Below are 12012 nucleotides of genomic sequence, written 5' to 3'. Positions count from 1 at the left end.
GGATGGGGCCAGGGAGTGGGGCGGTGACTGAGGAGTAGAGGTCAGCTGTGACCTGATCATGGTTGAAACCAGGGGTGGGTGTATAGAGGCTCACTCGTGCAGTTCTCTCTGCCCTTTTTTTTTTTTAAGTTTTTGTTTGTTTGTTTTTAGTAATCTACCCCCAGCGTGGGGCTCGAACTTACAACCCCTAGATCCAGAGTCTCATGCCCTACCGACTGAGCCAGGTAGACACCCTCCCTGTTCTGTCTGCTTTTATGTTTGAAGTTCTCTTTAAGAAACTCTGGGGGGGGGTGGCGCCTGTGTGGCTCAGTCATTAAGCGTCGGCCTTCGGCTCAGGTCATGATCCCAGGGTCCTGGGATCGAGCCCTGCATCGGGCTCCCTGCTACGCAGGAAGCCTGCTTCTCCCTCTCCTGCTCCCCCTGCTTGTGTTCCCTCTCTCGCTGCGTCTCTCTCTGTCAAATAAATAAAATCTTTAAAAAAAGAAACTCTTAAGGGGCGCCTGGGTGGCTCAGTCGGTTAGTTGGCTGACTCTTGGTTTCGGCTCAGGTCATGATCTCAGGGTCCTAAGATCAAGCCCCTCGTCAGGCTCCGCGCTCAGCACGCAGTCTGCTTGAGATTCTCTCTCCCTCTCCCTTTCCCCGCCCCCTGCTCACACTCACATGAGTGCTCATGCTCGCTCTCTCAAATAAATCTTAAAACAACAACAACAACAACTCTAAAACAAGAAAAGCAAAAAACCATTCCAAGGTGTGCAGGGTTTCTCATTTCTGGCCCACCCTCCTTGTCTCAGACCCCCGAGTGTCAGCCTTATTGTGGTGTCTTGACTTGCTGCACACCAGGTACTCACATGCCTATGTTCTTCTTTCTCCGCCTTGTTCCTCAGCCAGTGTCCACCATGCAGGGTGATTTCATAGAGGTGTGGGGTGTCTTTGTCAGTTTTATATGACCCCCTGTAGCAGACCCCTGTGGGGACTTGTCACCACCCTGCGCCTTAGCTATAGCGCCCTTCCATGTGAGGTGAGCCCACCTAGTGTCATTATCCTGCCTCCATTGCAGCCCTGTTTGCCCCAAGGCCTTGTAGGTTGGGTGTGGGACAGCACAGAGGTATGGGGGAGGGGGTGAGCTCCCCTGGGGAAACACTGTGCCCCTAGGAGACCTGGCACTGCTGGCACCTCACACTTCCAGGTGACCCTCCCAGTGGACCATCTTTTCTCAGAGGCTGGCAGAGACACTCACATTGCCAGCTGCAGCCTCCCGGTAGCACCCCAAGGCTTTCCTTTCATGTCTTTGACTTGTTTGCTGGCTTGCTTTTTCCTCCTTCCTTACATCAAATCACTTGGGGACCTCATCTCAGGTTCCTCTTCCAGGGACCCAAGGAAGAGGACATCTGAATGTCGGACCTGGGCCTGCCGAGTGTGTGGTTAGATGGCGCTCAACGCTGGCCACTTAATTTCCAGGAGCCTCATGTAGCCTTCTTCTTCCTTTAGATGATGCAGAATTTGCTGTTGGAAGAAGGGGGCTTGGTTCAGGTGGAGAGTGTCAACCTTCAAGTAGCCACGTACTCCAAATTCCAGCCTCAGAGCCCTGACTTCCTGGACATCACCAACCCCAAAGCAGTGTATCCTTTTGAGATAAGAAGGGTTCTTTGGACAAAGGAGAGGTGTGCCGGTATTCTATAAACTACCGAGCTCTTTGTTGAGCATGTGCCTACTTTGAGGACCACACATTGGTTTGTGATTGAAGTAGTGAATGGAGAAGAATGGCGTTTGGCCAGCACGTCCACCCCAGCGTGGCCCTGGACAAACACCCTGGGCACTCTATGGGATGCTTTTGGATGCTCTCCAGGCACTTCCTTGAGGGCAAAATGGAACCCTTCCTCCAGGTGGACTGGGGCACCTGGCACAAAGCTCAGTGTGTTCTGGTGGAAAGAGGCTGGCTGGTCTCCCTCTGGACCCTACCCCAGTGAGCCCCTGGTGCCCCAGCTCAGCCATGAGCACTACTCAGCCTCACCTTTTACCCAGGGTTAGCGCTTTGCACTCCAAACCAGTGGGGAGCATTGACAGAGTACATTTTCTGTCAGCAAGAGCAAAGAAAAGATTTTAGGTTTTAGTGGGTTTTGATATGTTCTCTGAACGTAAGCCAGACATGTGTGTTGATAATTTAAGGAGTAACTGGTGTGGGCAAGGAGAACGTTGTGTGTGGTCTGTGGTCTAGACCTCTGGCTTGGAGGCCCCAGCTTGGCTTGTTCAGATCGTGTTACACAGTGGTCACTCCACCGCCTGTTTTTAAAAGGCTTGAAAAAAACACAATTGAACAATACAGATAGGTAGACAGTTTAAAAACAAAACAAAAAAAACCCTGCTTCCACCCCCTTCTGGTTGCACACCCCTGTCCCCACCCCAAACCAGGGAGCAAGCTTGCTGCTGGCCATGTCCTGGATGTGGGTGGGCTGTGTTGAGTCTTTTGCTGACCATGTCTGTGGACAAGCCTGTTGAGTCCCCTATGACTGGGCCCTGGACACAGTGGGCGTCTGGGGAGCTGTGCTCACGGCTCTCATTGTTGGATGCTTTCCATCTTACAGGCAGGATGACATCCTCTGGCAAGATCTGCTTGCCCGGTGCCTCAGAGCTCTGCCTTGGAGGTGCTTGTCTGGCTGGCAGTGCCCAGGGGTGTCTGCCTCCATGACTGCAGCCCCTTCTGGTCTTTCTCTGGATTTTCATGTGTGTTGTGGTACAGACTTACCAGATTGTTTTCAGAGGCTGTTTCTATAGGCATGGCTAACTTTTTAGCCCGCGGAGAAAGAGTGTCCCTTTTGTCAGCTGAGAGGCAGTCTGGTGCTCCCGAGTCTGGCTGACAGAATAGAGGCAGTCTTAGTAAAGCCAGACTCAGCACAGCAGGGAGAAGGGGGAGCACGCAGGGCTGTGAGGCAGAAGCCGGCTCCACCCGCAGAGGCCGTGTGGGCTGGCTTTGACAGCTCATTGCCTCTCGCCTTGAAGGGCCACTGGAGGAGTTAAGGGAGGGCACCCCAACAGCCGGGCATTTTATGCAAGGGGACAAAGACAGTATGCACAGAATACCCTTTTCACAAAGCTTTTCTCATCTCGGAAGGCTGTCTGAGTAAGACACAGAGTAAGAGTAAGAGAAGGGATCCTAGACAGGCTGAGTCTTGCACCCTCAGCCTCTGAGAGCCTCACCTGCTATGCCATGTCCTGTTGCTGGGTTCTGGAGCCACGTTGTATGTTTGACCGTTCTATTTAAAATAATTCTCTGAGTTGATGAGGATGATGTGGTTAAAATCTTCCATGTGATTAGGCGTTACTCCCTTGCCTGGGCATTTGGGTTATTCAGTTTTTAAGAAGTTATTATTTACTATTAGAAAAAAAGTTTACAGGTTCCTTTTTCCTTTTTCCTTTTAATTTTTTTAGTTTTTCTTTTGAAACATACCCCTAAAGTTGGGTTACCACCCAAAAGATAGAAACAACAAAAGTGTCAAAGAGAACATCTTTGATTTTTAAGGGGGCCTATTTATCATTCACTCAGTCTTTTTTTCTTCTGTGCTTCCATGGGATTTTTAAGATCAACTTGTTCAGATGTAGTTTACATACAATAAAATGCACGGTTTGATGAGTTGGCAAATGTGAACACCCGTGTAACCAGAACATTTCCATCTTTCCAAAAGGTCCTTCTGTGGCCTTGCCTGCCCGTCCTCACCTGACCTCCAGCCCTAGGAGCCTCCCCGTGCCTCCCAGCCCTCAGAGAGCTTTCTTGAGGGAACACTTTGTGGCGGGTTCTTTCCCTCAGCGGCGTTTGCGAGATTCATGCATGCTATGAGTTTACCCTTCCATAATTATTGCTTAGTATCATCCCACTGTGTCAAAGTCGTGTGTTTTAGCACCAGCTTGGTACATGTCTGTCTGGTATACTTTATGATGGAGGTGATCTAAACCCCTCATGGAACTTGTTTCAGATTTAAGGTACCCATGTTGCCACGTTGCCTTGACAGTGTGTGTCTGCAGATTAGAAAACGCCTTGAGAAACTTTGCCTGTCTGACCACAGGGGATGTGATTGCCATCAACTACAATGAGAAGGTGAGCGTTTCCACCATGGGGCCAGCAGTGTGAGTGTCTCCATTCTGGGGTTTGAATGGGGGTTCTTTTTAGGCAGGGTATGCCTGGCTTTTATCATGATGGCTGCCTACTGTTTGCTTGCTTTTTTAAGTCTCCGTGGATTCGTGTTTAGAGTCGTATAGTAATTCATTCAGCAGCTCTGTGTGGAGAATTGATGGATTGCATTTACAGGTGCGTGAGCTTAACATTATTAATCATATGCCTGTATCCCATGATGCCAAGGGTGCCGATTGTGCCTCTTTCAGGAAGCTCTCCACTGTACCTGTAATCTGAGCTAATCCCTTTGCTGGTCTGTGGGGACACAGAAACAAAGCAGCCTGGGTCCTCATCCTTGTGATTCCCTTGGACAGGCCCTCAAGGAGCTGGCCCTACAACGTGCTCCAAGTGCTGTGGGGCACAGGGAGAGCAGAGCCTGGCTCTGCCAAGGGACGGTGTCGCCTGCGGTCACGTGCCCTCTCTTCATGGGAGCACATGTCCTCTTCCTCCTGTTTTCTTCAGCTCTGGTTTTCCCTTAGTAGCTCCTCTGGGACATGAGTCTTTCGGGTCTGAACGCCATATATGTTCATCTGTGATTCAATGCTTGCCCAGCTGTCTGGATCTAGACAGTTTAGCCGTAAGCTAACGTCATCTCTCACCCTCCCATTTCTCATTCATGTCCTATTTAAGTGACACAAAATTCAAGACATTATCCACATCCCCGTTATCTGTGGCAAGAAGCTGAGGCAAAATGTCATAGATGGCAAGCCGGCTGATAATCCATCCTGCCACAGGCATGGAGCACAGCCACGTGGATAGCCTCGCCCACTGTGACAGTGGATGGTGACCTTTGTGGAGCTGCCGCTAGAGCAGACCTCCCAGTGCTCAGGAGTGACCACAGCCCCTGCCCGCCTTTCCCTGAGCCAGCTCCCTGCTCCTTCACACACTCTCCCATCCCATCGGGGACTCGGGCGCTCACAACTGAGAAGAGGTGCCTGTGGTTCAGCCAGTTGCTCCTTCCATGTCAATATAGGGATCCAGTGTGTTCTTTGAGTTTCCTTCTGTTTGAGGCATCTGTTGCTGAGAATCCTTATTTGTCATTCTGTGGGTTTTGAATCACACTTTTATATTTTCTCCTCAACTAAGAAGTAATCTTATTCCCTTTAGCTTTGTGGGGGACATTTTAGGTACTCTCTACCTTAACTGAATACTTGAGACTTTCATAATTAATTATGGGCCGCCTTAATGTTAGTGTTCTTAATATTAAGTGAGTAATGCTAAATACAATCGAAATTGATGATAAAAGATAATATTGAAATTTTTGCACTGAAAGGGAAGGTGAGTTACATAGAATTGAAATGCTTGGACTTCTACTTCTGGAAGTATGGAAGGCTAGGTACTCTAAAGGGCCCTTCTCATAAAACCCGATTAATTTACGATAAAGTCTAGATTATGAATGCATTGTTGGTCTTGCTAAAAACATAGGAGGTTTTAAAGAATCTCTCACAGTGTTGTCCTGCGTGCAAATGACCATGTCAGTGCTTTAGTGGGAGATCTGAACTGGAGGCTTCCACATTAAAGTAAGACCCTTAAAGGAGCTTAAACAGATCCAGAGGTGGATGTTGTCCTCATCCCAGGAGAAGGAACCCAAATACTCTCTGGGAAAAGCAGCCCCGGTTTATTTAAGCCCTCAGGACTGCTGTAGATGGAACAAGCAAACAAGAATTCATAATAAAACCACCAGACACCCAAGCAGAGACAAGAAAAGCAGACATAGACCCTTAAGGAAATCAGTATTGGCATTTTCGTTGGATTTTTTTTTTGGGTTTGGTTTGGTTTTGTTTTTTTAAGATTTGATTTATTGAGAGAGAGCATGAGCTGGGTGGGGGTGGGGGCCGTGGAAGGGCAGAAGGAGAGGGGGAAGCAGACTCCCCCACTGAGCAGGGAGCCAGACTCAGGGCTCAATCCCAGGACCCTGAGATCATGACCTGAACCGAAGGCAGATGCTTAACCAACTGAGCCACCCAGGGGCCCCAGTATTGGCATTTTCAGATACAAATATAAAGTAATTATGTATAAAATATTCAAAAACATTTTTAAAATGGAATCATAAAATTTAGCAGTCAGCAAAAGACTACCAAAAATAACTAGGAAGATCTGAAAAACAGTCAAAGATTTAAATAACAGCTGACAAAGAATTCATGAAATGAAAGCTAAATTTGGAGAAGTACTTTAGAAATCTACACAGAGAATCAAGTTCATGAGCACAGGGGAGACTAGGGTATTGGGGATCCTGAGAAAATCACACATGCTCGGTGAAAATGCCAGCAGGAGAGAGCAGAGGAGTGGTGATATTGTGAAGAGACAGTAAGTGAAATTGTTTTAGAGCTGGCCTTCAGCCCACAGTTACAGGGAGTATAGGGTATATCACACAGGGTGAGTTGCAGACAGCAAATACCAGATACCGAGAGGTAAGCAGAGAGCAGGTACTTAGAAAGGGACGGCAGCCATTACAGCCCCAAATAGCAGAAAACAGTTGACCCTTGCAGAATATGGGGTTAGGGTCACCCAGCCCTGCACAGTGAAAACTCCGTGTATAACGTCTCACTCTCCAAAACTTCACTATTGTCTACTGTTGACCGGGAGCCTTACCACGAACAGGAACAGCTGATGAACACACATAGTGATGTTATGTGTGTCATAAACTGGGCTGTTGCAGTAGAGTAAGCTGGAGAAAAGAAAATGTTACTAAGAGTCAACAAGCGAGAGAAAATAGACTGTGAAAACTCCCCATGTAAGTGGACCAGTGCAGTTCAAACCTGTGTTGTTCAAGGATCGAGTGTATCTTCAAAGGATGACAGGAACTGTCACCAAAGTCATCTTCATCTTTAGAGAATGCAATCAAAATACTTTCAGATTAGCAAAATCAGAGTTTATTTACCGAATGGAACTTTAAAAGCATGTGCTTCAGGAGTAAGCAGTATCCTAGAAGGAAAGACCAGCATGCCAGAAGGAACAGTGAACAAATAAACTAGCAAATACGAAGTAAATATTGGTAAACATCGCCACATAAAGCGGTAATAGTATTTAACATGTAAGCCTGAAACGAGGACATCTCAAATATTGGAAAAGAAGAAGTCTAAAGAGTTGTTCACGGGGCGCCTGGGTGGCTCAGTCGTTAAGCGTCTGCCTTCAGCTCAGGTCATGGTCTCAGGGTCCTGGGATCGAGCCCCGCATTGGGCTCCCTGCTCCACGGGAAGCCTGCTTCTCCCTCTCCCATTCCCCCTGCTTGTGTTCCCTCTCTCGCTGTGTCTCTGTCAAATAAAGAAATAAAATCTTTTAAAAAAATAAGAAATAAAGAGTTGTTCAGAATGAAAGTGTTCTCTATTTGCAATCCGGGAAAATGTTCAATCAGTAAAAATAACTGGGAATTCTACGTACATGTTGAGTGTTTAAAGACAGTTTAAAATTACTGTTTTAGATGCAGTGTGACAATACAAAAAACTAAAAAAAAGTCACAGAAGTATTTCTTGTTACCACATGCAACATAGTCTAGTATTTCTGTTGTGCTCCTTCCGTGATTTTTCTTTCCCAGCTCTGGTTATGACACAGTTGGTTTTATGGCCCACTAATCAGTTGTGACCTGCAGTTTGAAAGCACGACTGCAACAAAATGAGAACATGTGGCCCCAGCATTGACAGATATCATGGCAGTGTGGGTGGTGGTGTAGACGGGATGGCAAAACTAGTGGAGCCAGCCTGGATGTTGAGTGGAGAAACTGGGTTACATCCACACAGTGGCATGCATGCCTTGCTGCTATGAGAAAACTTTAGAAAGCAGCCTGGGCACACGAAGCCCTCTCACTTTACTAATGTTTAGGCTTTTTTTCATGGTGGGACTCTCTGGACTATTCTTTACAAAAGCAAGACATACCCTAGGTAAAAAGAACCAAAAACAGTGCAGGAAAAAGCAGATTCCGCCACTTTTAGCTCTTATCCTTCTGGACTTTTCTGTTTGTTACATACTTGAGATCATCTTGGAACACAGCAGTATAACTGACTTTTTAACTTATTTTCCTGTTGGCTGCATAGTATTCCCCTGGTGATTGTAATTTCTTTATATGTGGACAAATATCACTCGTTTAACCAATCTATCAGTGGATATTTTGAGCACGCACTATTATTAGCAATGTTGGAGAGAGCCTTCTCAGAATTTTCTCTTCGGGTGTTTAGCTAATTATTTACTTAGAATAAATTCCTAGAAGTGAACTTCCTGGGATAAAGGTTGTGTCTTTTGCAATTTGATGTATAACTACCCTGTCTGATTTGAACCGCTTATAGGGAACAGCCTCTGTTGAGTGCTGGGCAGGCATCAAAGCAGCCGAAACCCGCAAAAGGCAGCCCCCTTGTCACAGCAAGAGGTGCGGCTGGGGGACGGTGTCCTGGGGGTGAACAGTATGTCTGCAGGAGCTAGGTGGGGAGCCACAGTCACATGAGTGGTGACAGCCCCCGATGCTGCCACGAAACCATGCAGCTGATGTTTGTGGTTTTCCCACAGATCTATGAACTACGGGTGATGGAGACGAAGCCTGATAAGGCCGTGTCCATCATTGAGTGTGACATGAACGTGAGTACCTCTGCTGCTTACAGTGCGCTTGGGCCGGGGGGAGAGGGGCAGTTGATGACCCCTGCAAGCCATTGCCCCACCAGGGTGTCATGCAGCCCCTAGGACTGTGTGGGTGAGAAAGGAGGAAGGTGATGCCAGAACGCCGTGAGGAGGCTGCTGACCTGGTGACCCATCTCCGGCCGAGAGGTGGCACAGTTAGTTGTAGCCGATTCTGAGGTGGCTGCACTCACCAGCATTGCAGACAGGCCACAGCGTGGATATTCTGGAAAGCTAAGGAAGCTTATTCAGCTCCTTTGTAGGAAGCAACTACTGGTACCCACCGCAGCCTGGTGGGTCTCCAGGGAATGCTGCTGAGCAAGAGGGGCCAATCCCAAAAGGTTATATTCTGTCTGGTTCCATTTGTTACTACATTCTTGAAATCGGCGAGCTTTTAGTGGAAGACAGGATAGTGGTCACCAGGAGTTAGGAGAAGGCCAGAAGAGGCAGGTGTGGTTATAACAGGACAACTTAAGGGGTCCCTTTGAGGTTGGAACAGTCCAGTATCTCGACTGTGGGGGTGGAGACATTGACCTATACTCATGATAAAATTGTGAGAACTTAACTGGGAAATCTGAATAGGAGGGCGGGGTGGTGCCACTGTTGCTATCCTGATGGTGATACTCTGTAATTTTATAAAATGTTACCATTGGGAAAACTGGGCCAAGTATACAGGAGCAGCTTTCTGTTGCATTTTTTGCAACCACATATGAACCTACGGTTGTCTCAAGTCAAAACAGAAAAGCTAAGGAAGTCTAAGTACATCCCAAAATTGTACTGTTCCTCTTGGAACCACAGGTGGACTTCGATGCCCCCCTGGGCTATAAGGAGCCTGAAAGACAAGTCCAGCATGAGGAGTCCGCCGTAAGTTGTTTGTCCAGCATCCCTCCGCAGCCCCATGCTGTTTGCCCTCTTCAGTAACGGGGCTTCTGTGGGAGGGTGTCCTGTATGTGTCATGGCAGAGGACACGTTGAGATTGGCCTCTGCTGATGCTGACACTGCCACGTGCCTTGCTCCCGGGGGCACAGTGTGTCCCAGCTGTTGGGGGCGCAGGGAAAGCAGTAGCAATGAGAGGCCTAAGAGAAAAGCTGGGGTGTCCCTGCTGAGAGGCTCATCACCCGTTTTTCTGTCCCCATCAGGAGGGCGAAGCTGACCACAGCGGCTATGCTGGAGACCTGGGCTTCCGTGTGAGTACCAGGCCACAGTTTTACTTTCTGTGCTCCCGCCGTGCCATCTGGGGGCCTCTGCAGGGATTGGGCCTGCGGTTTTTGTGCACGCATGTATCTGGCACTTTTCTCAGTTACATGGTCCTTTACATCCACTTTCTCCTGGAATCCTGCAAACAATTCAATTCAATTTTTCTTCTTTTTTTCAAAATTTCTAACCTACCAAAAAGTTAAAATAGGACATGCGTGTACCCTTCTCTTAGATTTACCAGATGTGACCACATTTGCTTTATCCGAGAACGTGACTCTTTGAAAGGAAGTTGCGGAGGAGGGGAGCAGAGCTGAATTTGGGAAGCAGCTGCCTGCTATGCTGGGAACCTCTGGAAACTGGCTAAGGAGCTGTGCCTTCTTAAGAATACAAGAACCATAAAAATCTTTCAAAAAGCACTTTAGACACAGGAAGTGTCCAGTTTAAAATACATTGGGGGGAGCGGAGCAAGATGGCGGAGGAGTAGGAGACCTGGATTTCGTCTCCTCTCAGGAATTCAGCTGGATAGGGATCAAAGCATTCTGAACACCTACAAACTCAACAGGAGATCGAAGAAAAAAATAGCAACAACTCTCTCATCAGAAAAGCGACCACTTTCTGGAAGGTAGGACGTGCAGAGAAGTGAATCCGAGGCGATATTCGGGAGGATAGACGGCGGGGGAGGGGCCTCCATTGGCAGCTTCTGGCAAGTGATAGAGCCGCAGAGCACAAAATCGGAACTTTTAAAAGTCTGCTCCGCTGAGGGACGTCACTCTGGTGGCTAAGCGGGGGGTGGAACCCTCCGGGACAGTGGGGTCTCAGGACCCTCGGGGTCACAGAAAGACCAGGGGTGCCTGAGTGCGGCAGAGCTCCCAGGTATTGGAGCGGGGAAGCCGGCTGCAGAGATGGAGCCGAGGCGCGGGCTCTCAGCTCAGGGGTTGCCATAAACCGTGATTCAGGGCACAGTCGGGCCACTGCTCCTCCAGCAGGGACCCAACAAGCGGCAGATCCGGGGAGACTCACCTTCTTTGCCCCGGGAGGAGAGGTGCGGGAGTGCACCGCAGGGATCTGCTGGGTTTGGAGACTCCACCTAGGGTCAGGTGCCAGAGATAGAAACGCACGGTCACAGGCCGGGTGAGCACGGAGTGCGGCTGGAGACCGGGGAGACGGGAGTGACTGACGGCTTTTCTCTGGGTGCTCACTGAGGAGCGGGGCCCCGAGTTCTCGGCTCCTCCAGGGCAGAGATTGCGAGGCCGCCGTTTTCACTCTCCGCCTCCAAAGCTGTACGGAAAGCTCGCAGGGAACAAAAGCTCCCGAGAGCAAACCCGAGCAGATTACTTAGCCTGGACCGGGCAAGGGCGGGGCAATTCTGCCTCCGGCAAAGACATTTGGAAACCACGGCAACAGGCCCCTCCCCCAGAAGATCAGCAAGAACAGCCAGCCAAAACCGAGTTTACCGATAAATGAGAACAGCAGAACTCCAGCGCTAGGGGAATACTGCACATAGAATTCATGGCTTTTTTACCGTGATTCCTTAGTCTTTCAAAGTTAAATTTTTTTTTTAACTGTCTTTTTTCTTTTTTTCTTTTTTTTGAATTTTTCTTCTTCCCTTTTTCAACCAACATCAATCCCTTTTTTAAAAAACATTTCTATTTTTCATTTTTAGAGTCATATTCTATCCCTTCATAGTAGTTACCCGTATTTTTGGCATATATATATAAGTTGTTCTCTCTTTAAAATTTTGAGATAGTTTCTTCTAACAGATTAAAATATACCCTAAATCTCTAGTATATGGTTTTTTCTACTCCCCTGCCTCATCACGTTCTCTCCCTTTTTTTTTTAAATCCTCTTCTTTCTTTTTTCAAACAACTTCTTATCAATTCCTTTTATAAAATTTTTTATAATTCCCATCTTTACAGTCATATTCCATCCCTTCATCATATCAACCCTTATTTTTGTACATATATAAGTTTTTCTTTCTTTAAAATTTTGGGAGGCACTAACAAACCAAAATACACCCCAAATCTAGTGCGTGGCACTGATCTATATAC

General features: G+C 47.8%; 1 protein-coding gene across 2 annotated transcripts in view; it reads left to right on the top strand.

Moving 5' to 3' along the window:
- UFD1 (ubiquitin recognition factor in ER associated degradation 1) overlaps positions 1-12012 on the top strand; it is a 32723-nt gene that overhangs the window by 9484 nt on the left and 11227 nt on the right. For both annotated transcript variants that reach the window (XM_045887120.3, XM_045887121.3), the window contains exons 5-9: positions 1489-1619; positions 4018-4090; positions 8663-8731; positions 9566-9631; positions 9907-9954. In XM_045887120.3, coding sequence (XP_045743076.1) covers positions 1489-1619; positions 4018-4090; positions 8663-8731; positions 9566-9631; positions 9907-9954 — 387 coding nt within the window. The remainder of the gene's footprint in view (positions 1-1488; positions 1620-4017; positions 4091-8662; positions 8732-9565; positions 9632-9906; positions 9955-12012) is intronic.

This window comes from Mirounga angustirostris, unplaced genomic scaffold (genome assembly GCF_029215605.1).
Source record: "Mirounga angustirostris isolate CCGP_5_RB_7025 unplaced genomic scaffold, mMirAng1.0.hap1 SCAF_14, whole genome shotgun sequence".
Lineage (NCBI taxonomy): Eukaryota > Metazoa > Chordata > Mammalia > Carnivora > Phocidae > Mirounga > Mirounga angustirostris.
This window is presented reverse-complemented; position numbering and strand designations above follow the sequence as displayed.